The sequence below is a fragment of the Hyla sarda genome, chromosome 2 (assembly GCF_029499605.1).
Source record: "Hyla sarda isolate aHylSar1 chromosome 2, aHylSar1.hap1, whole genome shotgun sequence".
Lineage (NCBI taxonomy): Eukaryota > Metazoa > Chordata > Amphibia > Anura > Hylidae > Hyla > Hyla sarda.
In genome coordinates, this window is record NC_079190.1 from 303,670,863 (window position 1) to 303,697,175 (window position 26,313).

Consider the following 26,313-nt stretch of genomic DNA (forward strand, 5'->3'; position numbering starts at 1 on the left):
CATGCAGGAAAATTTATACATTTAAAATTGTCCTTTTCTGACCCCTATAACTTTTTTATTTTTCCACGTACAGGGCGGTTTGAGGGCTCATTTTTTGCGCCGTGATCTGAAGTTTTAATCGGTACCATTTTTATTTTGATTGGACTTCTTGATCGCTTTTTATTCCTTTTTTTTATGGTATGAAAAGTGACCAAAAATACGCTATTTTGGACTTTGGAATTTTTTTGCGTGTACGCCATTGACCGTGCGGTTTAATTAATTATATATTTTTATAGTTCAGACATTTACGCACGCGGCGATACCACATATGTTTATTTTTATTATGGTTACATATTTTTAATATGGAATTTGGGAAAAGGGGGGTGATTTTAACTTTTAATAAAGAAGGGGTTAATGTGTGTGTTTTTAAACTTTTTTTAAACTTTTTTTTTTTTACACTTTTAGTCCCCTTAGGGGACTTTTAGGAGGAATCATTTGATTCCTCATACAGATGAATGGGATTGCATACAATCCCATTCATCTGTGTGCTCTGCGCTCGATTGATAAAGCCTGGTCCTGCCAGGCTTTATCATTCAGAGAGCCAGAGCCGACACAGGAGGAGAGGTAAGCCCTCAGGCTACCTCAGCAGTGGATCGCTCCCCCGCGATCGCGCTGCGGGGGAGCGATCCACCCCACTGGACCACCAGGGACTGTATACAGGCACCTTTAGACGCCGCTGTCAACTTTGACAGCGGTGATCTAAAGGGTTAATAGCCGGCCGCGGCGATCGCCGCATGTCGGCTATTAACGCCGGCCCCCAGCTACAGGAATCAGCTGGGGGCTGGCCGGTATGACGCGGGCTCGAGTCGGGAGCCCGCGTCATACCCTGGTAATGGCCATTGGACAAGTATAGACGTCCATGGTCGTTATCGGGTTAAACAATGTACATTAGAAAGATTTTTTACCATATTTATCGGGGTATACCACGCACCGGCCTATAACGCGCACCCTCATTTTTCCAAGGAAATTTGGGTAAAAAAAGTGTTTTTTACCCAAATATCCTTGTTATGAGGGTGCGTGTAGGTGCATGTATACCCTGATAAATTCATGCCCGCAAAAGACGCTGTGGGTCAATGATTTAAAATGGCCACTTTAAATCATTTAACTGCACCGGCTTCTGTGGGGCCAAAGTCCCGGCGTCCTGCGCTGACGCTGTGCGCTGCGTAATGACGAGTGACGTTGCGTTGAGGACTTCACTCGTCAGTGCACAGCGACAGCGCAGGACGCCGCCGGTACTACAGATAGACTTTAAGCTAAATATTTTTGCTTAAAAAATGTGTGTTATACGCCAATAAATATGGTATTTTCCATAAGGAGTGCAATAGCTAAAACATTTTTAATGACAGTGCCCATTTAAAGAGAGTTACAGTAGGAGACAAGGTGGGGGCCTAAAAGCGTACAGGGAGTCCATCAGGTCCTGGAGTCTTACCCTGTTTCACATGTTTTAAAACTTTCTTCATCTCTTTTTACAAAATCTGAGTATTCAATGCTTCCCTGTGATCTATACACCCTGTTCTAAATTATTATGCAAATTATATTTTTCTCATTTACCTAAATAATTTATGTAAATAACAGTCAGCCTAATTCTCATGTTATCAACTATTAAGAGTATAATTCAAATTTTATTGAACAAACCTGCTAATAATAACAGTATTTTTTTAGACATAAAGAACTTACAATGCACTGTTTCAAATTATTACGCACAGTGAAATGAGGGCCAGTAAGTTTCAAAACACTTTATAGGTTGTAAAGAACTGAAAATTTTCATTTGTTGTGTTTGTAGCATATTTACTGAAATAAAAAGCAATTTCAATCAAACTTTTAACAACATTTTAACTTTTTAAACATTTTAACAGGTCACGTTACATTTTAACATAGGACCCTTTATTTGATAGCAGCTTCACAAGTCTTTCATCCATTGAACTTGTGAGTTTTTGGACAGTTTCTGCTTGAATTTGTTTGCAAGATGTCAGAATAGCCTCCCAGAGCTGCTGTTTAGTAAACTGATTCCCACCCTCATAGATCCTTTTCTTGATGATGCTTCAAAGGTTCTTAATATGATTGAGGTCAGGGGAGGATGGAGGCCACACATGACTTTCTCTCCTTTTAACCCCATAGCAGCCATTGATGCAGAGGTATTCTTTGCAGCATGAGATGGTGCATTGTCATGCATGAAGATGGTTTTATTACGGAAAGCATAGTTCTTCCTTCTGTACCAGGGAAGAAAGTGGTCAGTCAAAAACTCCACATACATTGCTCAAAAAAATTAAGGGAACACTAAGATAACACAAAAAAATAAAGGGAACACTAAGATAACACATCCTAGATCTGAATGAATGAACTAATCGCATAAAATACTTTTGTCTTTACATGGTTGAATGTACTGACAACAAAATCACACAAAAATTATCAATGGAAATCAAATATATCAACCCATGGAGGTCTCTATATGGAGTCACACTCAAAATCAAAATGGAAAACCACACTACAGGCTGATCCAACTTTGATGTAATGTCCTTAAAACAAGTCAAAATAAGGCTCAGTAGTGTGTGTGGCCTCCACGTGCCTGTTTGACCTCCCAACAACGCCTGGGCATGCTCCTGATGATGTGACAGATGGTCTCCTGAAGGATGTCCTCCCAGACCTGGACTAAAAGCGAGACATGATATCCCAGATGTGCTCAATCAGATTCAGGTCTGGGGAACGGGCGAGCCAGTCCATATTATCAATGCCTTCCTCTTGCAGGAACTGCTAGCATTGGTCTAGCATTGTCTTGCATTGTCTAGCATCGTCTTGCATTAGGAGGAACCCAGGGCCAACCGCACCAGCATATGTTCTCACAAGTGGTCTGAGGATCTCATCTAGGCAACTAATGGCAGTCAGGCTACCTCTGGCAAGCACATGGAGGGCTGTGCGGCCCCCCAAAGAAATGCCACCCCACACCATTACTGACCCACTGTTACGCCTAGCGCTCCGGGTCCCCGCTCCTCCCCGGAGCGCTCACGGCGTCTTTCTCCCTGCAGCTCCCCGGTCAGTCCCGCTGACCGGGAGCGCTGCACTGTCATGGCCGTTGGGGACGCGATTCGCACAGCGGGACGCGCCCGCTCGCGAATCGCGTCCCAGGTCACTTACCCGTTCCCGTCCCCTGCTGTCATGTGCTGGCGCGCGCGGCTCCGCTCTCTAGGGCGCGCGCGCGCCAGCTCCCTGAGACTTAAAGGGCCAGTGCACCAATGATTGGTGCCTGGCCCAATTTGCTTAATTGGCTTCCACCTGGTCCCTGACTATATCTAACCTCCTCCCATGCACTCCCTTGCCGGATCTTGTTGCCCTTGTGCCTAGTGAAAGCGTTTTGTGTGTCTAAAGCCTGTGTACCAGAACTTCTGTTATCACCCTGACTACGAACCTTGCCGCCTGCCCCCGACCTTCTGCTACGTCCGACCTTGCTTCTGTCTACTCCCTTGTACCTCGCCTATCATCAGCAGTCAGAGAGGTGAGCCGTTGCTAGTGGATACGACCTGGTCACTACCGCCGCAGCAAGACCATCCCGCTTTGCGGCGGGCTCTGGTGAAAACCAGTAGTGACTTAGAACCGGTCCACTAGCGCGGTCCTCGCCAATCCCTCTCTGGCACAGAGGATCCACTACCTGCCAGCCGGCATCGTGACAGTAGATCCGGCCATGGATCCCGCTGAGGTTCCCCTGCATTCCATCTCTGATCTCACCACGGTTGTCGCCCAGCAATCCCGACAGATCGCCCATCTAACCCACCAGCTGTCGGAAATGTCCACCATTGTGCACCAACTTCAGTCGCAACTGCAGCAGCAATCATCTCCTCCGCCAGCTCCTGCACCCCTTCCGCAGCGAGTGGCCACTCCTAGCCTCCGCCTGTCCTTGCCGGACAAATTTAATGGGGACTCTAAGTTTTGCCGTGGCTTTCTTTCGCAATGTTCCCTGCACATGGAGATGATGTCGGACCAGTTTCCTACTGAAAGGTCTAAGGTGGCTTTCGTAGTCAGCCTTCTGTCTGGAAAAGCTCTGTCATGGGCCACACCGCTCTGGGACCGCAATGACCCCGTCACTGCCTCTGTACACTCCTTCTTCTCGGAAATTCGAAGTGTCTTTGAGGAACCTGCCCGAGCCTCTTCTGCTGAGACTGCCCTGCTGAACCTGGTCCAGGGTAATTCTTCCGTTGGCGAGTACGCCATACAATTCCGTACTCTTGCTTCTGAACTTTCCTGGAATAATGAGGCCCTCTGCGCGACCTTTAAAAAAGGCCTATCCAGCAACATTAAAGATGTTCTGGCCGCACGAGAAACTCCTGCTAATCTACATGAACTCATTCATCTAGCCACTCGCATTGACATGCGTTTTTCTGAGAGACATCAAGAGCTCCGCCAGGAAAAAGACTTAGATCTCTGGACACCTCTCCCACAGTCTCCACTGCAATCTGCACCTAGGCCTCCCGCCGAGGAAGCCATGCAAGTGGATCGGTCTCGCCTGACCCTGGAAGAGAGGAATCGCCGTAAGGAAGAGAATCTTTGTCTGTACTGTGCCAGTACCGAACATTTTTTGGTGGATTGCCCTATCCGTCCTCCACGTCTGGGAAACGCACGCTCGCACCCAGCTCTCGTGGGTGTGGCGTCTCTGGATGCTAAGTCGGCTTCTCCACGTCTCACGGTGCCTGTACGGATTTCTACTTCAGCCAGCTCTTCCCTCTCAGCCGTGGCCTGCCTGGACTCTGGTGCTTCTGGGAATTTTATTCGAGAGTCCTTGGTGAATAAATTCCGCATTCCGGTGACCCGTCTTGTCAAGCCACTCCACATTTCCGCGGTCAACGGAGCCAGGTTGGATTGCACCGTGCGTTACCGCACGGAGCCCCTCCTAATGTGCATCGGACCTCATCACGAGAAAATTGAATTTTTTGTCCTTCCCAATTGCACTTCCGAAGTTCTCCTTGGACTACCCTGGCTTCTACACCATTCCCCAACCCTGGACTGGTCCACTGGGGGGATCAAGAGTTGGGGTCCCTCTTGTTCCAAGGACTGCCTTAAACCAGTTCCCAGTACTCCCTGCCGTGACCCTGTGGTTCCTCCTGTATCCGGTCCCCCTAAAGTCGTTAGGGACTCTGCCTGCCACAGAAAATGCCTCTCCCCCCCTCCCAGTCCCTTCAGGCAAGCCTCTGTGTCCCCTCATGGCTCCCGTCCTTGTGTCTCCCTGCCCCGTGCCAAGCTTCACCCTCTGCCCTCCCTCCCCATTCCTACTCCTGCTGTACTGCCTGCCATTGAGGAAACCATCCATTCCTTCCCGGTGTCCTCATCCCAGGGGAGGCAGTCACCGGACAAAAAAAAGGGGAGACCTAAGGGGGGGGGGGTACTGTTACGCCTAGCGCTCCGGGTCCCCGCTCCTCCCCGGAGCGCTCACGGCGTCTTTCTCCCTGCAGCTCCCCGGTCAGTCCCGCTGACCGGGAGCGCTGCACTGTCATGGCCGTTGGGGACGCGATTCGCACAGCGGGACGCGCCCGCTCGCGAATCGCGTCCCAGGTCACTTACCCGTTCCCGTCCCCTGCTGTCATGTGCTGGCGCGCGCGGCTCCGCTCTCTAGGGCGCGCGCGCGCCAGCTCCCTGAGACTTAAAGGGCCAGTGCACCAATGATTGGTGCCTGGCCCAATTTGCTTAATTGGCTTCCACCTGGTCCCTGACTATATCTAACCTCCTCCCATGCACTCCCTTGCCGGATCTTGTTGCCCTTGTGCCTAGTGAAAGCGTTTTGTGTGTCTAAAGCCTGTGTACCAGAACTTCTGTTATCACCCTGACTACGAACCTTGCCGCCTGCCCCCGACCTTCTGCTACGTCCGACCTTGCTTCTGTCTACTCCCTTGTACCTCGCCTATCATCAGCAGTCAGAGAGGTGAGCCGTTGCTAGTGGATACGACCTGGTCACTACCGCCGCAGTAAGACCATCCCGCTTTGCGGCGGGCTCTGGTGAAAACCAGTAGTGACTTAGAACCGGTCCACTAGCGCGGTCCTCGCCAATCCCTCTCTGGCACAGAGGATCCACTACCTGCCAGCCGGCATCGTGACACCCACCACCAAACCGGTCATGCTGGAGGAAGTTGCAGGCAGCAGAACATTCTCTACGGCGTCTCCAGACTCATGTCTGTCACATGTGCTCAGTGTGAACCTGCTTTCATCTGTGAACAGGGCACAGAGCACAGGGTGCCAGTGGCAAATTTGACAATCTTAGTGTTCTCTGGCAAATGCCAAACACCCTGCACGGTGTTGGGCTCTAAGCACAACCACCACCTGTGGACGTCAGGCCCTCATACCACCCTCATGGAGTCTGTTTCTGACCGTTTGAATGGACACATGCACATTTGTGGCCTGCTGGAGGTCATTTTGCAGGGCTCTGGCAGTGCTCCTCCTTGCACAAAGGCAGAGGTAGCGGTCCTGCTGTGTTGTTGCCCTCCTACAGCCTCCTCCACATCTCCTGATGTACTGGCCTGTCTCCTGGTGGTGCCTCTATGCTCTGGACACTACGCTGACAGACACAGCAAAACGTCATGCCAGAGCTCTCATTGATGTGCCATCCTGGATGAGCTGCACTAACTGGGCCACTTGTGTGGGTTGTAGACTCCGTCTCATGCTACCCCTTGAGTGAAAACACTGCCAGCATTCAAAAGTGACCAAAAAATCAGCCAGGAAGAATAGGAACTGAGAAGTGTTCTGTGGTCACCACCTGCAAGACCACTCCTTTATTGGGGGGGGGGGGGGGTCTTGCTAATTGCCTATAATTTCCACCTGCTATCTGTTCCATTTGCAGAACAGCATGTGAAATTGTCAACCAGTCTTGCTGCCTGAGTTGACAGTATGATTACATTGTGTTGTTTGTGTTCCCTTTATTTTTTTTGAGCAGTGTACTTTGCAGAGGTAATCTCTACACCTTTGGGGACCCTAAAGGGGCCGACCAGCTCTCTTCCCATTTTTCTAGCCCAAAACATGATTCCACCACCGCCTTGCTGACGTTGCAACCTTATTGGAACAAGGTGGCCGTCCACCAACCATCCACTACTACATTCATCTGGACCATCCAGATGTAGAAGACAGAAGGAGGAACCTTGGAGAGTTGCAAGACTCTGGAGGACTCTACACCTTGATGTCCGTGGGACTCCAGAGGCACCAGCAGCTTTAAATATCTGTTTCCTGCTATGTAATGTGCTCTCTGCTGACATCTCTGTCCATTTTAAGAACTATCCAGAGTAGGAGAAAATCCCCATAGCAAACATATGCTCCTCTGGACAGTACCTAAAATGGACAGAGATGTCAGCAGAGAGCACTGTGGTCATGATGTCAGCAGAGAGCTCTGTGTTAAAAAAGAAAACCATTTCCTCTGTAGTATACCGACCCTAAAAAGTACTGGAAAGATTAAGATTTTTTTAATAGAAGTAATTTACAAATCTGTTTAACTTTCTGGCACCAGTTGATTTAAAAAAAAAGTTTTCCATGGGAGTACCCCTTTAATGATTTTAACATAGAGGCTAGTAAGCAATCTGGCTTATTAGCCCCCTTGTAGTATATGGCTTTTGTTCACCTACGAGCTTTCAGTGCAATGGGTCAAAACCGCATCTAGCTGCAATCTTATGGTCTGAATGGATGTTTCTTTCTGTGAAAAGTCACCACTATTAATTTACTTCTAATTATGATTATTTATCTTTATTTACAAGATGATGAAGTGACTGTTGGAAAGTTTTATGCCATCTTCCTAATACAAGAACATTTCCGAAAGTTTAAGAAACGTCAGGAGGAGTATTATGGGTATCGACCTAAAAGAAATAATGTAGATATCCAGGTAAAGTAATGGATTTACAAATTTCAGAATTTCTCAGTAAGGTGTATCATACTGCTAAAACCTGTGCAATTTGCTGCAGGCTGGTTTACGCAATGTGGAAGAAGAAAGAGGAGAAGGTGAACTAAAACGTGCAATATCTGGTGACTTGACACCTGAGGAGGAATTGGAGAGGGCCATGGTTGAAGCAGCCATTGAGGAAGGAATTTATCGGGTGAGAATGACCAGCATTAATTAATTACTATAATAAGCAAAAAAAAGATCATGTTTATAAATATACCTACCCAATGATTCTCAAAATTATCAAGCATTTTATATAATTAGATGGATAAAAATTATTTAAGAAATGTTATTCTCATAGAACACAGAGCTAAGAAATGTAATAGAAAATTATAATTTAATAATTATATCATTATTATCAGACATTTATGGAAATTATAGTTTTGATTAGTTTCCCCACTGACGTTAATATGGAAAATCCTGTGAAAATCTTAAACAGCGCCACAGTTAATAGGGAGTGCAGCAGTTAAAGAAAAAAAATGTAACATGCCCTAAAAGAGGCCTTCTACAAATCCCAAGCTCTAATGAGGAGAAAAAAACCAAGAGATCACAAAGCAGCACCTCATGTTTTACCCCTGACATTTTGAGGGCCTTGGCTGGGGTCATTAGTGTAAGTTCAGCAGTCAATGGCCAAGGTGGCCTCTCATCTTAAGTAGGTAAGATATTCTCCTATCACCTTTGTATAGGGGTACAATCTGCCGTGGAGAAAGCTTCTTAGCCTTAGAGCAGGCATAGGCAACATTTGGCACTGCTGATGTTTTGGACTACATTTCCCATGATGCTTTTGCAGCATTTGAGCATCATGGGAGATGTAGTCCAAAACATCTGCAGTGCCGAATGTTGCCTATGCCTGCCTTAGAGGTTACAGGATTGGGGCCATTTGTCCTGTCCGAATCAGCAAGAATAGGAAGAAAAATAATCTTTTGTATGTTTCAGGCACTGCTAAATCCAGTAATAAAAAGCCCAATCCATGCATATTGTTCAAACAAGGATTATACTTTTTTATTAAAAACTTTGACGTGTTTTGGGGGTGCTGGCCCCCTTCCTCCAAAAGCACAAAAAAAAAGCAAAACCAGGGAATTTGCAAAAAAATTGGTTTTACCAAAATGCAGCTGTTGCAGACTTTTGTAATTTCCCCCCAGATAACTTTCACAACATAACTACAGGACTTAACTTCAAATACATAAATCATACAGGTAGCTCAAAAATGTTTTGTTTCTTTTAATAGCTGAACATTCTGGTTTCCTAAGGCATCCGTCAGACTAATAAAAGCCATTTGATTTCCGGATCAAGTAGAGAAGAAAATTATGGAAGTGTTAAAAAAAAATCCTAGTTCGTAGCTGTGGCCTCTCCTTTAGCTTTTATGATAACCTAACATCTTTGAGGCATAAGTTTTTCTAATATTACAGTATGGTTTTACCGATATACATACATACATACATACATACATACATACATACATAGATATAATTATTTTTTTTATTATATTATTTAGGTAATCTACTTTGCAGTAGTAATAAACGTAGCCTTGAATTATGTGTGCAACTAAGTTCTATAAGACTGTACAGTATGCTATATATGCTATAAAAACAAGCATGCCCACCAGTTCCTTTCTTAGCCTCTTGAGGACAGAGCCAATTTTAATTTGTGTTTTCTCCTCAACTTATTTTTATTTTTTTGGAAGGGGGGGGGGGTAGTTATTTTTTACGCTGTGCACTATAAAGTAAAACTGACATACTATCTTTATATTTTTATTTTGTGGGTTGATGCGATTAAAACGATACCCATCTTTACATGTGTTTCTTTTATTGTACTGCTGTTAAAAATATATCAGACTTATTTTGTTAAAAAAATATATGTTTAAAATTGCCCTCTGCCGACTCCCTATAACTTTTTTATTTTTTTCATAGAAGAGGCTGTATAGCAGGGCTCATTGTTTGCAACATCATGTGTAGTTTTTATCTATACCACTTTTGCGTATATGTAACTTTTTGGTGTGTTTTTTTTGGGGGGGGGATGTGATGTGACCAAAAATTTGGAATGCCAAATGGGGAAAGAGTGTCATTAAATTGTTTTATTGGACCAGAGGCTTTTTCACATTCATTAAAACTTTTTATGTACTTTTTTTAATGTCCCATAGGAGACTATTAATCAATCTTTTGATTGCTAATAATGATCAGTGCTATGCATAGGCCTAGCACTGATCAGTGTTATCTGTAATTTACTTCTCTGGTCTGCCAAAAGCCAGACCAGAAGAGAAAATTGCAGGAATCAGCTGGGAGCTGGTAAGCAGAGATCTGGCGGCCATCTTTACTTATCGTACCCCTGCTATAGCACAGTACCCTCCAAACACCCCCCCCCCCCCCACACACTCACACACACAGATACTTTAGATGCTGTGACCAGTATTAAATACGGCACCTGAAAGGTTAATGATGGACATCAGCAGGATCAGCCACTTCCTATCACCATGTTGGGAGACACAGTGATTGCAGAACCCCCTCAGCATCATGAATGTCGCTTTGTTGTGAATCTTAAAGGGGTATTCCAGGCCAAAACTTTTTTTTATATATCAACTGGCTCCGCAAAGTTAAACAGATTTGTAAATTACTTCGATTAAAAAATCTTAATCTTTCCAATAGTTATTAGCTTCTGAAGTTGAGTTGTTGTTTTCTGTCTAACTGCTCTCTGATAACCCGGACGTGACATCATCAATGAGCAGTTAGACAGAAAACTTCAGAAGCTAATAACTATTGGAAGGATTAAGATTTTTTAATAGAAGTAATTTACAAATCTGTTTAACTTTCGGAGCCAGTTGATATATATAAAAAAAAAAGGTCTTGCCTGTAATACCCCTTTAAAAAACTAGTTTATTCACTCAGCCATAACAACAACATGTGGTAGTGAGTTATCCATAATCAACTGATTAAGAGGTTCTCTGGAGGGAACAAATGTTTTCAAATCAACTGGTGACAGAAAGTTTTAAAGATTTGTAAATTACTTCCATTTAAAAAACATTATCAGCTGCTGTATACAACAACGATAATTGTGTAGTTCTTTCCAGTCTGATCACAGTGCTCTCTGCTGCCATCTCTGTCAGTGTCGGAAGAAAAATCTGTCCAGAGCAGGGGCAAATCCCCATAGCATGTACAGAGGTGACAGGAGAAATTCCTTGACCCGGCTATTAACCCTTTAGAAAGCTGGCAGTGACATCTGAGGGGACATTTAAAGGAAATCTGTCATCAGAATCACCCGCACTAAACCTGTTACACAGGCATGTAGTGCGGGTGTGTCACGATTCGGCTGGCTGGAGGTGGATCCTCTGTGCCAGAGAGGGATTGGCGTGGACTGTGTCGGTGGACCGGTTCTAAGTTGCTACTGGTATTCACCAGAGCCCGCCGCAAAGCGGGATGGTCTTGCAGCGGCGGTAGAAACCAGGTCGTATCCACCGGCAACGGCTCAACCTCTCTGACTGCTGAGATAAGCGCGGTACAAGGGAGTAGACAAGAGCAAGGTCGGACGTAGCAGAAGGTCAGGGCAGGCAGCAAGGATCGTAGTCAGGGGCAATGGCAGGAGGCCTGGAACACAGGCTAGGAACACACAAGGAAACGCTTTCACTGGCACAATGGCAACAAGATCCGGCGAGGGAGGGGAAGTGAGGTATAAGTAGGGAGTGCACAGGTGAAGGAGCTGATTAAAACCTGCTGCGCCAATCAGTGGCGCACCGGCCCTTTAAATCGCAAAGACCCGGCGCGCGCGCGCGCCCTAAGGAGCTGGGCCGCGCGCGCCGGGACAGCACAGACGGGGAACGGGTCTGGTAAGGGAATCGAGAAGCGCATCGCAAGCGGGCGCGTCCCGCATCGCGAATCGCATGCCGGCTGGGAGCAATATCGCAGCGCACCCGGTCGGCAGGTCTGACCGGGGCGCTGTGAATAAGAGAACGCTGTGAGCGCTCCGGGGAGGAGCGGGGACCCAGAGCGCTCGGCTTAACAGTACCCCCCCCTTGGGTCTCCCCCTCTTCTTGGAACCTGAGAACCTGAGGATAAGACTCTTGTCCAGGATGTTGTCCTCAGGTTCCCAAGATCTCTCCTCTGGGCCGCAATTCTCCCAGTCAACCAAACAGTCAACCGGGAGCCGGTTTAAGACAGTCCTTGTGGCAAGAAGTACCCCAGTTCTTGATTTCCCCGGTGGTCCAATCAAGGGTTGGGGAATGGCGTTGAAGCCACGGTAATCCAAGAAGAATTTCTGAAGTGCAGTTAGAGAGGACCAAAAATTAAATTTTTTCGTGATGGGGTCCGATGCACATTAAGAGAGGTTCCGTGCGGTAACGCACAGTACAGTCCAATCTTTCATTATTAACAGAGTCGATGTAGAGGGGTCTGGCGAGACTGGTCACCGGGATGTTGAACCTGTTGATGAGAGAGGCCAAAATAAAATTTCCTGCAGATCCGGAATCCAAGAAGGCCATAGCTGAGAAGGAGAAGGTAGAAGAAGAAATCCGCACAGGCACAGTAAGACGTGGAGAAGCAGAGTTCACATCAAGAGCTGTCTCACCTTTGTGCGGAGTCAGCGTGCATCTTTCCTGGCAAGGAGGTCGGATAGGACAATCCTTCAAGAAATGTTCGGTACTGGCACAGTACAGGCAAAGGTTCTCCATGCGGCGTCGTGTCCTCTCTTGAGGTGTCAAGCGAGACAGGTCAACTTGCATAGCCTCCACGGCGGAAGGCACAGGAACGGATTGCAGTGGACCAGAGGAGAGAGGAGCCGGGGAGAGAAACCGCCTCGTGCGAAACAAAGTCCATATCCTGGCGGAGCTCCTGGCGCCTTTCGGAAAAACGCATGTCAATGCGGATGGCAAGATGAATAAGTTCATGCAGGTTAGCAGGAATTTCTCGTGCGGCCAGCACATCTTTAATGTTACTGGATAGGCCTTTTTTAAAGGTCGCGCAGAGGGCCTCGTTATTCCAGGACAATTCGGAGGCGAGAGTACGGAATTGGATGGCGTACTCGCCAACAGAAGAATTACCCTGGACCAGATTCAGCAGGGCAGTCTCGGCAGAAGAGGCTCGGGCAGGTTCCTCAAAGACACTTCGAATCTCCGTGAAGGAGTGTACAGAGGCAGTGACAGGATCATTGCGGTCCCAGAGCGATGTGACCCATGACAGGGCTTTCCCAGACAGAAGGCTGACTACGAAAGCCACCTTTGACCTTTCAGTTGGAAACTGGTCCGACATCATCTCCAAATGCAGGGAACATTGCGAAAGAAAACCACGGCAAAATTTAGAGTCCCCATCAAATTTATCCGGCAAAGATAATCGGAGGCTGGATGCGGCCACTCGCTGCGGAGGAGGTGCAGGAGCTGGCGGAGGAGATGATTGTTGAAGCTGTGGTAGTAGCTGCTGTAGCATCACGGTCAGTTGAGACAGCTGGTGGCCTTGTTGCGCTATCTGTTGCGACTGCTGGGCGACCACCGTGGTGAGGTCGGCGACAACTGGCAGCGGGACCTCAGCGGGATCCATGGCCGGATCTACTGTCACGATTCGGCTGGCTGGAGGTGGATCCTCTGTGCCAGAAAGGGATTGGCGTGGACCGTGTCGGTGGACCGGTTCTAAGTTGCTACTGGTATTCACCAGAGCCCGCCGCAAAGCAGGATGGTCTTGCAGCGGCTGTAGCAACCAGGTCGTATCCACCGGCAACGGCTCAACCTCTCTGACTGCTGAAGATAGGCGCGGTACAAGGGAGTAGACAGAAGCAAGGTCGGACGTAGCAGAAGGTCGGGGCAGGCAGCAAGGATCGTAGTCAGGGGCAACGGCAGGAGGTCTGGAACACAGGCTAGGAACACACAAGGAAACGCTTTCACTGGCACAATGGCAACAAGATCCGGCGAGGGAGTGCAGGGGAAGTGAGGTATAAGTAGGGAGTGCACAGGTGAAGGAGCTGATTAAAACCTGCTGCGCCAATCAGTGGCGCACCGGCCCTTTAAATCGCAAAGACCCGGCGCGCGCGCGCGCCCTAAGGAGCTGGGCCGCGCGCGCCGGGACAGCACAGACGGGGAACGGGTCTGGTAAGGGAATCGAGAAGCGCATCGCAAGCGGGCGCGTCCCGCATCGCGAATCGCATGCCGGCTGGGAGCAATATCGCAGCGCACCCGGTCAGCAGGTCTGACCGGGGCGCTGTGAATAAGAGAACGCTGTGAGCGCTCCGAGGAGGAGCAGGGACCCGGAGCGCTCAGCGTAACAGGGTGATCCTGATTAAAACGCTCCTTACCTGGTTAAAAATGGTTCAGCGGTTCTTTAGATATCTTTATTTTTAGTTTTCTGTTATTCCCTGGCTTGGGACTCAGTGGGAGGTGTTATCATCTGGGACTCGGCCACACGTCATTCTAGCTGGGCGGAGCTGCCACCCGGCTCATGAATATTCATGAACTTATCCTCATAGTCTAACTCCTTTTTCTAGGTCTGGTGGGGAGGGCCGCGAGGATAAGTTCATGAATATTCATGAGCCGGGTGGCAGCTCCGCCCAGCTATAATGACGTGTGGCCGAGTCCCAGATGATAACACCTCCCACTGAGTCCTAAGCCAGGGAATAACAGAAAACTAAAAATAAAGATATCTGAAGAACCGCTGAACCATTTTTAACCAGGTAAGGAGCGTTTTAATCAGGATCACCCGCACTACAAGCCTGTGTAACAGGTTTAGTGCGGGTGATTCTGATGACAGATTTCCTTTAAATGCCCCCTCAATCAGTATTAGCTACTTAATGATTCCTCTTACAAGTCCACTAAGGGGACCGAATAAGTATTTGATATAGTCATATGCGGCATTGTCTTAACTATTTAAATATAAAGTTATTCATCTGGTATGGGAACATAAAAAAAATACCAAGCCCCAGAATTGTTTTTTTGATCAAAGCATATCACAGAAAGAATGGAGTAAAAGTCAATCAAAAAGTCTGTTCAATACCTTAATGGTGCCGATAAAAACCACAGATCATTGTGCAAAAAATTGCCCCATTTATGGCAAAGCAAAAATATTATAGGGGTCTGACAGTTAAAGAATAAAAAATTGTCTAAAAAGTATTGAATTATTATTTTTTTAAGTATCGAGCCAACCCAATCTTGACAGGCCTATAGTTGCCTGATGTCTCTCTACTACCTTTATTATGAATGAGTACAACATTTACTAATTTCCAATCTTCTAGGACAACTCTTGTTACCAGAGATTGGTTAAATAAATCTGTTAACATTTTTGCTAGTACACTGCAAGTAAACTCTTTTAGTAACTTTGGGTGTATCCCATCAGGCCCCTGTGACCTATTTGTCTTAACTTTAGATAGCTAACTTTAAATGGGCACTTCGGTGGAAAACAATCTTTTTAAAAATCAACTGGTGCCAGAAAGTTAAACAGATTTGTAAATTAGAAGAAAAGGAAAAAAGGTGCAAGTGCAGCTCACAATTAATGTGTAAACCCTACCTGAGGTCAACAGGGCATGCAACTATACCACAGCTGCAAAAAATAACGAAATATGTATAGAAAAATATTGCCCGGACCTTCCAAGGTAGTGTGATTGATTAAATAGACAATAGATGACTGGGTCGTACTCCAATAATAATTCAATGGTTATTTATTTAAAACGTATAGTGCATTACTCCTCACAGGGCCCTTGTGAGGAAAAACACATATAATAAATGTACAAGATTAAACGATCTTAAAATGTAAAAATATTAAAAAGTATCACTGGCATATAAGATAGCTCTATGTAGACAAATTCATATAACGTCTTTACGGTATTGTGAAGATGCAGTATAAATGTCCTTTTGTGTGGCAATTATAAATCAAAGTGGATACTCTGTTACCGGTCCTGGATGATGTAGCTCTGTCAGCTCCCGTGCCTAGATATCACAGTCAGCGGTCTTGGATGGTGCTGTGGCTTTAACTCTCAAGGTGTTATGCGACCACCATCGCATAACACCTTGAGAGTTAATGTCACAGCACCATCCAAGACCGCTGACTGTGATATCTAGGCACGGGAGCTGACAGAGCTACATCATCCAGGACCGGTAACAGAGTATCCACTTTGATTTATAATTGCCACACAAAAGGACATTTATACTGCATCTTCACAATACCGTAAAGACGTTATATGAATTTGTCTACATAGAGCTATCTTATATGCCAGTGATACTTTTTAATATTTTTACATTTTAAGATCGTTTAATCTTGTACATTTATTATATGTGTTTTTCCTCACAAGGGCCCTGTGAGGAGTAATGCACTATACGTTTTAAATAAATAACCATTGAATTATTATTGGAGTACGACCCAGTCATCTATTGTCTATTTAATCAATCACACTACCTTGGAAGGTCCGGGCAATATTTTTCTATACAGATTTGTAAATTACTTCTATTAAAAACTATTTTCATTCCAGTACTTCTCAGTTGCTGTATGCTCCAGAGGAAGTTCTTTTTTTTTTCAAATTTTTTTTTTCAGACTGACTACAGTGCTCTCTGCTGACACCTCTGTCCATGTCAGGAACTGTCCAGAGCAGGATAGCTCTGGGCAGTTCCTGACATGGACAGAGGTGTCAGCAGAGAGAACTGTGGTCACACAGAAAAAAAATGTCAAAAAGAAAAGAACTTCCTCTGGAGCATACAGCAGATGATATGTACTGAGAGGATTAAGATGTTTTAATAGTAATTTACACATCTGTTTAATTTTCTGGCACCAGTTGATTTAAAAAAAAAATAATAATAATGTTTTCCACCTGAGTACTCCTTTAAACTTCTTCCTCTGTAAAGACACATGCATCAAATGATTTATTAGTCTTCCTCCCTAAGTAAGGTACCTTTCCTTCATTTTCTTCTATAAAAACAGAACAGAAGTATATATTGAGGCAGTAGGCTAGTCCTTTATATCTTCTACATGCCTTCCTTCCTCTGTTTTTAATTTAGTTATTCTTTGTTTTTATTTCCGTTTTTCATTTATATATCTGAAGAATATCTTAGCAGCTTTTTTTTTTTTTTTTACTACATGTGATAGTTTCTCTTCTACCTGTGCTTTAGCAGCTCTTATATCTTGCTTGGCCACTTTCTGCCTAATCTTATACATTTCCCTAACTTCATTGCTTTGGTTTTCTTTTTAATTACTAAATGCTAGTTTTTGTGAGTTTCTTTTATGACTTTGGCCACTTCTGTAGAGTACCACAGTGGTCTCTTCCTTTTATTTTTTTTGCTTTTACTGACAAGCCTAACACAATTATCTATTGCCTTCAATAATGCAACTTTTAAGTAGTCTCATTTCTTCTGGAATCCATTAAAATATTCCAGTCTGATAGGGACTTATTTACCACTAATCTCATTTTAGAAAAGTTTTTTCTAAAATCTAAAACTTTTGTTTGTGTGGTGTTCTTATATTAAACCACACTGTCTGGTGATCACTAGACCTCAAGCTTTCACCTACAGTTATATCAGATACCAAATCCCCATTTGTAAATACTAAATTTAACACTTTAAGGACCATGGACGTGTATACACGTCCAGGCTGGATGCATGTTCCGCCATTAGGATGTGTATACTCGTCCATGGTACTCGTGGGTGCTGCCCAGTGCACCCACGAGATCGCGGCAGGGACTTGGCTGTAACACACAGCTGGGACCCTGCCACACTGATTGGACCGAAGTAAACTTCGGTCCTGGCAGTTTATGACAGCCATGGTCGGAAGTGACCGCAGGCTGCAAGTTTTATGACAGAGGGAGCTCCCTCTGTCACCCCTGCAGCACCCCGCAGCGTGATCGCGGGGTGCTGTGTGTGATCCCCGGTGGGCGGGGGCCTGCCACACTGCCAGGACCGAAGAAAACTTTGGTCCCGGAAGTTTAACCCTTACAGCTGCGGTCGCTTCTGTAAGGAGTTTTGACAGGGAGGGGGCTCCCTCTGTCTCTCTCCTGTAGCACCCCACAATGATCGTGGGGTGCTGCTGCTTACCTGGGAAGCTGGGGGTCTTTACTAGGACCCCCAGGTCTGCCCCGGTTATTGCCTGTCAGGACGTGCCTGAGGCACGTCCTGATATGCTGCCTACCAGTGTAAAACTGGAAGACAGCATATAACTGCAATGCTTTGGAATACTAAATATTCCAAAGCATAAAAAAAAGTGTAAAAAATGTATAAAATAAATAAGAGTAAAAACAAAAAACATAAAAAAAAAGGGTAAAAAAATGTAAAAGAAAAGTGTAAAAAATAAAATAAAATAAATGTATTAAATAAATATAATCAATAATAAAAATGCATAATGTGCAGGATCATATTACATGCTGCGGATGCCCGCCAGCAGTCACAATAATGATCTCCCTACTGTGGCTGGGTAGCTTTGTGTGTCTACTCATAGCGGCAGATTTCCCGCCGGCAGTCATGAGTGGACACATTGAGCTACCCTGCGACAGCAGTGATGTCGCCCTTGTGACTGCCGGGGGGCATCCGGGGTGTGAAATAAGCCGCAGATGTGCTCTATGTGAGCCTACACTGCGTCCTGTTCATACTGCATTTCAGCAGTATGTTACAGCCACGCATAACTACTAGCCGACGAGGGACCAATCAGAGCGGTCCCTGGTCCAGCCAATACACTTGTAGGGGTGCGGTATTGTTCTGACAGCTCCGATCCTTTGCAGGCATGAGGTGGGGTCTATAATTCATATAATGATGCCCTGAAACCCAAAGGAGGCTCCTCTCCTTCTTGGTCCTACCAAGCGGTTTGGCAACCAGGGGTACTGCCCAGCCTGGCACGAACAGCATGATAAAATATGGACACATTTCCTCTATTTCAAATGCGACTTACCAAAATGATGTCCCACAAATAAAGAATTTGTGGCAAAAAAAAGCTAATTTCTTTTTTTTCCCACTGACTTTGAAATAATTCTAGCCACACAATAAGGGCTCAATGTACTTACTTTTGCCCTAGGTGAATACTTTAGTGGGGCGTAGTTTTGAAAATGGGGTCACTTCTGGTGGTGCGGTATTGTCCTGACAGCTAGAATGCTTTGCAAGATGAAGTGCGGCCTATAATTTGTATAATGATTTCCTAAAAGCCAAATGGGGCTCCTCTCCTTTTAGGTCCCACCATATGGTCATGCAACCAAATATGGCCTAAGCGGGGGTATTACCGAACAGTGTAATAAATGTACAGATGTAATGTACAAAAAATATGTCCCACAAATGATGCATTTGTGGGGGGAAAAAAGAAAATGTAAATTTTTGCACTGACTTTGTTACCATTCCAGCCACACAAAAAGGACTCAAAGTACTCACCTTTGGTCTAGGTGAATACTTTAGGGGGCATAGTTTCCAAAATGCGGTCACTTGTGTGGGTTCTATATGGTTCTGGCAGCTAAAACCCTTTGCAGGCATAAAGTGCAGCCTATAATCCATCTGGCCTAAAATGATGCCCTGAAAGCCAAATGGTGCTCCTCTCCTTCTGGGTCCTACCACACGGCCAAGGAACCAAATATGGCCTAAGCGGGGGTGTTTCCAAACAAGGGCCGAGCAGCTCAATAAAATATAGGGTGCATTTCTTTCAATATCAGAAGCTATGTACAAAAAATATGTCCCACAAATGATGCATTTGTGAAAAAAAGCTAATTTTGAATTTTCAACACTGACTTTGTAATAATTTCTGCCAAAAAACTATGGTGTTAAAATACTCACTGCACCCCCTAGCGAATACCTTGAGAGGTCTAATTTTTAGAATGGGCAAATTTTTTTTTTTGGGGGGGTGGGGGGGCTGGGGGGTCCTGTGTTCTACCACCTTCAAATTTCTGCAAACCTTGCATAGCACATAAAAAAAAAGATGTACTTTTCACATTTTAAAAATGTTGAAAATGTCAAGTTAAATTGTTAGGCTTCTAATTCATTTAAAATTAAAAACAAAAGAAATGCTTTCAAAATAAAGTAGACATCTGAAAGTATATGTTTCATAAACTATTTGGTCAGAAAGTATAAATATTTGCAACCTATTAGTGTTATAATAGCGAAAAATTTCATGATTTTTAGCATTGTAAAAAAAACAAATACAAATGATATCGGCTTACTTTTACTATGTACATGAAGGACAACTTGTGACAAAAAAAACAATGTCAGAATTATCGTGATTGGCAAAACGTTACCAGAGTTATTCTCTAATAAAGACAGACATCCCGGATTTAAAAAACAGGCCTGGTCTTTCAGGGGTGTACAGGTTTACTTGTGTTGGTCATTAAGGGGTTAATATGGTTTCCTTCCGGGTTGGCTCCCCAACTACTTGTTGTAGAGATAATCCCAGTAGGGAACATAGAATCGCTGTACTCCTTGCAGAACTAGCTATTTTGGTTTTCCTGTTAACTTTAGAAAGTCTCCTATAATGATAACTTCCCCTTTCAATGTCATTTTAGCTATTTCCTCAATTAGTTTATCATCTAGTTCTTTTACTTACCAGATGGTCTATAAATCACACCAACGCGAGTTACTACATGATTACCAAACTGCAATGTAACCCAAACTGACTCTATGTTGGTCTCACTAACCTGTATTAGGTTAGATTGTATGCTATCTGTCACATACAGGCCCACTCCTCCTCCTGTCTTGCCTTCTCTGTCTTTCCTATATAAAAAGTCCCTTGTTATTGTTATATTCCTGTCATTACTCTCATTGAACCATATTTCAGTAACAGCCACTAAATCTACATTTCCAGATGCAATTATTGACCGAAGGTTATTGATCTTATTCCCTAAACTGCAAACATTTGCAGACAAGACTCTGAGCTTGTCTTTTTTTGACCTATGTGCTACTTGCACATCTTGCCATTGTTTTGGGTGGGCAATTGGACTGATGGATAATTACTCTTTTGCCCCCCCCCCCCCCATTTTAAATACTTTTTAGAAAATACTTTCACTGTTCACTGAGGACAGTCATTTCCTTGAGAGAAGGATGCATCTATCTTATACAGTTCCTTTCTGTTCCAACTAGAGCAAATCCTTGCTTCTGACACCATTCACCAAGCCATAAGTTGCATAAGAGGCATAAGAGCATCTGCTTATCATACTAAAGGATTTGTACAGGAAGAAGAGAAGAGAATGAAGCTGTGGATGCAACCTTCTGTATATCATTTCCAAGTGTATGAAAAGTTTCCTACACTTGTGAAACCTCCTTGCAAGCCAAATCATTTGTCCCTAGATGAATAAGAACATCCACTTCCCCTTCATGCTTTGCTTGCTTAAACCCTTAAGGACCAGGGGGTTTTCAGTTTTTGCACTTAAATTTTTTCCTCCTTACCTTTAAAAAAATCATAACTATAAAAATATTGTACTTAAAATACAATATGATGGCTTATTTTTTGCACCACAAATTCTACTTTGTAATGACATAGTCATTTCACCCAAAAATCTACAACGAAACGGGAAAAAAAATCATTGTGCGACAAAATTGAAGAAAAAAATACATTTTTTAGATTTTGGGGGCTTCCGTTTCTACGCAGTAAATTTTTCGGTAAAAAATACACCTTATCTTTATTCTATAGGTCCATAAGATTAAAATGATACCCTACTCAAATAGGTTTGATTTTGTCGTACATCTTAAAAAGATCATAACTACATGCAGGAAAATGTATACATTTATAATTGTCTCTTCTGATCGCTATAACTTTTTTTTTTTTGCGTACGCGGCGGTATGAGGGCTCATTTTTTGCGCCATGATCTGAAGTTTATAGTGGTACCATATTTGTATGGATCGGACTTTTTTATCGCTTTTTATTAATTTTTTCATGATATAAAAAGTGACCAAAAATACACTATTTTGGACTTTGGAATTTTTTTTGCACGTACGCAATTGACCGTGCAGTTTAATTAACAATATATTTTTATAATTTGGACATTTCCGTATGCGGCAATACCCCATATTTTTATATTTATTTACACAGTTTTTTTTTTTTTAAATGGGAAAAGGGGGGGGGGATATTCAAACTTTTATTAGGGAATGGGTTAAATGATCTTTATTCACTTTTGTTTTCCACTTTTTTTTGCAATGTTATAGCTCCCATAGGGGCCTATAACACTGCACACACTGATATTTTACATTGATCAATGGTTTCTCATAGGAAACCATTGATCAATGATTCTGCCGCTTGACTGCTCATGCCTGGATCTCAGGCACTGAGCAGGCGATCGGACATCAGGAGGCAGGTAAGGGGACCCTCCTGTCCTACAGCTCCCTGAGCTAACCGGTTTTGGTTTACTTTCACTTTAGACTCGGCGTTCAACTTTGAATGCCGCGTCTAAAGGTTAATAGCAGGCAGCACCACAGTGCCGCGCTATTAGATACGGGTCCCGTTTGTTGTTAGAGGCCAGGCCCGACCCGCTATGACGGGCTGTGGCCCCGCGTTATAGAAAGGGAAAGGACCCAGGACATACCGGTACTTTCCATAACCAAAATTTTGCTCTTCAATTCCACCATCCTTGGTGCTGCAGAGAAAAAACGAAAAAAAAAAACTTAAAGCGCAACTGTCACTAACAGTCCCGTCCTTCCGTCTCCTCTCCCGGTGTCTGTATATCCCCATGCATCAATAGAGAAGTACAAGTGTTTCAGCAGTTCGAGTGCTGTGGTCTCAGATCTGGTATCATATTTGGTATCATCGCATGCGTAAATGTCCGAACTATAAAAATATAATGTTAATGATCCCCTGCGGAGAACGTCGTAAACCTAAAAAAAAGTCCCAAATTTCTGCTTTTTTGTCACATCAAACTGCAAGAAAATATAATAAAATGTTATCAAAAAGTCACATATGGGCAAACATGGTACTAAAACGTGATACTACAGATCACGGTGCAAAAAATTATCCCTCCCAAATCCCCGAATACGGATAAATAAGAAAGTTAGAGGTGGTCAAAATAGGGCAATTTTAACCCCTTAAGGACCGAGCCCTTTTTCACCTTAAGGACCAGAGCGTTTTTTTAACATCTGACCACTGTCACTTTAAACATTAATAACTCTGGAATGCCTTTAGTTATCATTCTGATTCCGAGATAGTTTTTTCGTGACATATTCTACTTTAACATAGTGGTAACATTTTGTGGTAACTTGCATCCTTTCTTGGTGAAAAATCCCAAAATTTGATGAAAAAATTGAAAATGTAGCATTTTTCTCATTTTGAAGCTCTCTGCTTGTAAGGAAAATGGATATTTAAATAAAATTTCTTTTTGGGTCACATATACAATATGTCTACTTTATGATTGCATCATAAAATTGCTGAGTTTTTACTTTTGGAAGACACCAGAGGGCTTCAAAGTTCAGCAGCAATTTCCCAATTTTTCACAAAATTTTCAAATTTGATATTTTTCAGGGACTAGTTCAGTTTTGAAGTGGATTTGAAGGGTCTTCATATTAGAAATACCCCATAAATGATATAAAAACTACACCCCCCCCCCAAAGTATTCAAAATGACATTGTCAGTGTTTTAACCCTTTAGGTGTTTCAAAGGAATAGCAGCAAAGTGAAGGAGAAAATTCAAAATCTTCATTTTTTACACTCGCATGTTCATGTAGACCCACTTTTTGAATTTTTGCAAGGGGTAAAAGGAGAAAATTTTTACTTGTATTTGTAACCCAATTTCTCTCGAGTAAGCACATACCTCATATGTCTATGTAAAGTGTCTGGCGGGCGCAGTAGAGGGCTCAGAAGCGAAGGAGCGACAAGGGGATTTTGGAGAGAAAATTTTTCTGAAATGGTTTTTGGGGGGCATGTCACCTTTAGGAAGCCCCTAGAGTGCCAAAACAGCCCAAAAAAAAACCACATGGCATACCATTTTGGAAACTAGACCCCTTGAGGAACGTAACAAGGAATTAAGTGAGCCTTAATACCCCACAGGTGTTTCATGACTTTTGCAAATGTAAAATTTTTTTTACCTAAAATGCTTGTTTCCCCAAAAATTTTACATTTTTTAAAAGGGTAATAGCAGAAAATACCCCCCAAAATTTGAAGCCCAATTTCTCCCGATTCAGAAAACACCCCATATGGGGGTGAAAAGTGCTCTGCTGGCGCACTACAGGTCTGAGAAGAGAAGGAGTCACATTTGGCTTTTTTGAAGGAAATTTTGCTCTGGGGGCATGCCACATTTAGGAAGCCCCTATGGTGCCAGGACAGCAAAAAAAAAACACATGGCATGCCATTTTGGAAACTAGACCCCTTGGGGAACGTAACAAGGGGTAAAGTGAACCTTAATACCCCACAGGGGTTTCACGACTTTTGCAAAAGTAAAAAAATATATATTTTTTTACCTACAATGCTTTGTTTCCCAAAAATGTACATTTTTACAAAGAGTTAAAGCAGAAAATACCACCCAAAATTTGAAGCCCAATTTCTCCCGATTCAGAAAACACCCCATATGGGAGTGAAAAGTGCTCTGCTGGCGCACTACAGGTCTCAGAAGAGGAGTCACATTTGGCTTTTTTGAAGGAAATTTTGCTCTGGGGGCATGCCGCATTTAGGAAGCCCCTATGGTGCCAGGACAGCAAAAAAAAAAAACACATGGCATACCATTTTGGAAACTAGACCCCTTGGGGAACGTAACAAGGGGTAAAGTGAACCTTAATACCCCACAGGGGTTTCACGACTTTTGCATAAGTAAAAAAATATATATATATTTTACCTAAAATGCTTGGTTTCCCAAAAAAATTTACATTTTTACCAAGGGTTAAAGCAGAAAATACCCCCAAAATTTGACGCCCAATTTCTCCCGATTGAGAAAACACCCCATATGGGGGTGAAAAGTGCTCTGCTGGCGCACTACAGGTCTCAGAAGAGAAGGAGTCACATTTGGCTTTTTTGAAGGAAATTTTGCTCTGGGGGCATGCCACATTTAGGAAGCCCCTATGGTGCCAGGACAGCAAAAAAAAAACACATGGCATGCCATTTTGGAAACTAGACCCCTTGGGGAACGTAACAAGGGGTAAAGGGAACCTTAATACCCCACAGGGGTTTCACGACTTTTGCATAAGTAAAAAATAAATAAACATTTTTACCTAAAATGCTTTGTTTCCCAAAAAATGTACATTTTTACAAAGGGATAAAGCAGAAAATACCACCCAAAATCTTAAGCCCAATTTCTCCCGATTGAGAAAACACCCCATATGGGGGTGAAAAGTGCTCTGCTGGCGCACTACATGTCTCAGAAGAGAAGGAGTCACATTTGGCTTTTTTGAAGGAAATTTTGCTCTGGGGGCATGCCGCATTTAGGAAGCCCCTATGGTGCCAGGACAGCAAAAAAAAAAACACATGGCATACCATTTTGGAAACTAGACCCCTTGGGGAACGTAACAAGGGGTAAAGTGAACCTTAATACCCCACAGGGGTTTCACGACTTTTGCATAAGTAAAAAAAATAAATAAATTTACCTAAAATGCTTTGTTTCCCAAAAAAATTACATTTTTACAAAGGGTTAAAGCAAAAAATACCACCCAAAAGTTGAAGCCCAATTTCTCCCGATTCAGAAAACACCCCATATGGGGGTGAAAAGTGCTCTGCTGGCGCACTACAGGTCTCAGAAGAGAAGGAGTCACATTTGGCTTTTTTGAAGGAAATTTTGCTCTGGGGGCATGCCGCATTTAGGAAGCCCCTATGGTGCCAGGACAGAAAAAAAAAAAAACACATGGCATACCATTTTGAAACTAGACCCCTTGGGGAATGTAACAAGGGGTAAAGTGAACCTTAATACCCCACAGGGGTTTCACGACTTTTGCAGGAAATTTTGCTCTGGGGGCATGCCACATTTAGGAAGCCCCTAGTTTGCCAGGACAGCAAAAAAAAAACACATGGCATACTATTTTGGAAACTAGACCTCTTGAGGAACGTAACAAGGGGTAAAGTGAACCTTAATACCCCACAGGGGTTTCACAACTTTTGCATATGTAAAAAAAAAAAAAAATTACCGAAAGTGCTTGGTTTCCCAAAAATTTACATTTTTACAAAGGGTTAAAGCAGAAATTACCCCCCAAAATTTGAAGCTCAATTACTCCCGATTCAGAAAACACTCCATATGGGGGTGAAAAATGCTCTGCTGGCGCACTACAGGTCTCAGAACAGAAGGAGTCCCATTTTGGCTGTTTGGAAGCAAATTTTTCTCTGGGGGCATGCCGCATTTAGGAAGCCCCTATGGTGCCAGGGCAGCAAAAAAAAAAACACATGGCATCACATTTTGGAATCTAGACCCCTCCGGGAACGTAACAGTGTTACAGTGAGTACTTACACCTCACAGGTTTTTTGAACAGAGGGCCGTAAAAGTGAAAAAAAAATTGCACTATATTGATAGTGTTACCCCAAATGTTTCATTTTCACATTGGGTAATAGGGCAAAAGGCCCC

At 43.8% G+C, this 26,313-nt stretch overlaps 1 protein-coding gene and 1 long non-coding RNA gene across 3 annotated transcripts in view; one reads left to right on the top strand and one right to left on the bottom strand.

Annotated features, from left to right (window-relative positions):
- CACNA1S (calcium voltage-gated channel subunit alpha1 S) overlaps window positions 1–26,313 on the top strand; it is a 727,186-nt gene that overhangs the window by 663,436 nt on the left and 37,437 nt on the right. For both annotated transcript variants that reach the window (XM_056557608.1, XM_056557607.1), the window contains 2 exons: window positions 7,758–7,882; window positions 7,962–8,093. In XM_056557608.1, coding sequence (XP_056413583.1) covers window positions 7,758–7,882; window positions 7,962–8,093 — 257 coding nt within the window. The remainder of the gene's footprint in view (window positions 1–7,757; window positions 7,883–7,961; window positions 8,094–26,313) is intronic.
- Window positions 1–26,313, bottom strand: part of LOC130356307 (uncharacterized) — a 166,989-nt gene that overhangs the window by 42,685 nt on the left and 97,991 nt on the right. The gene's annotated exons all lie outside the window — the stretch shown is intronic.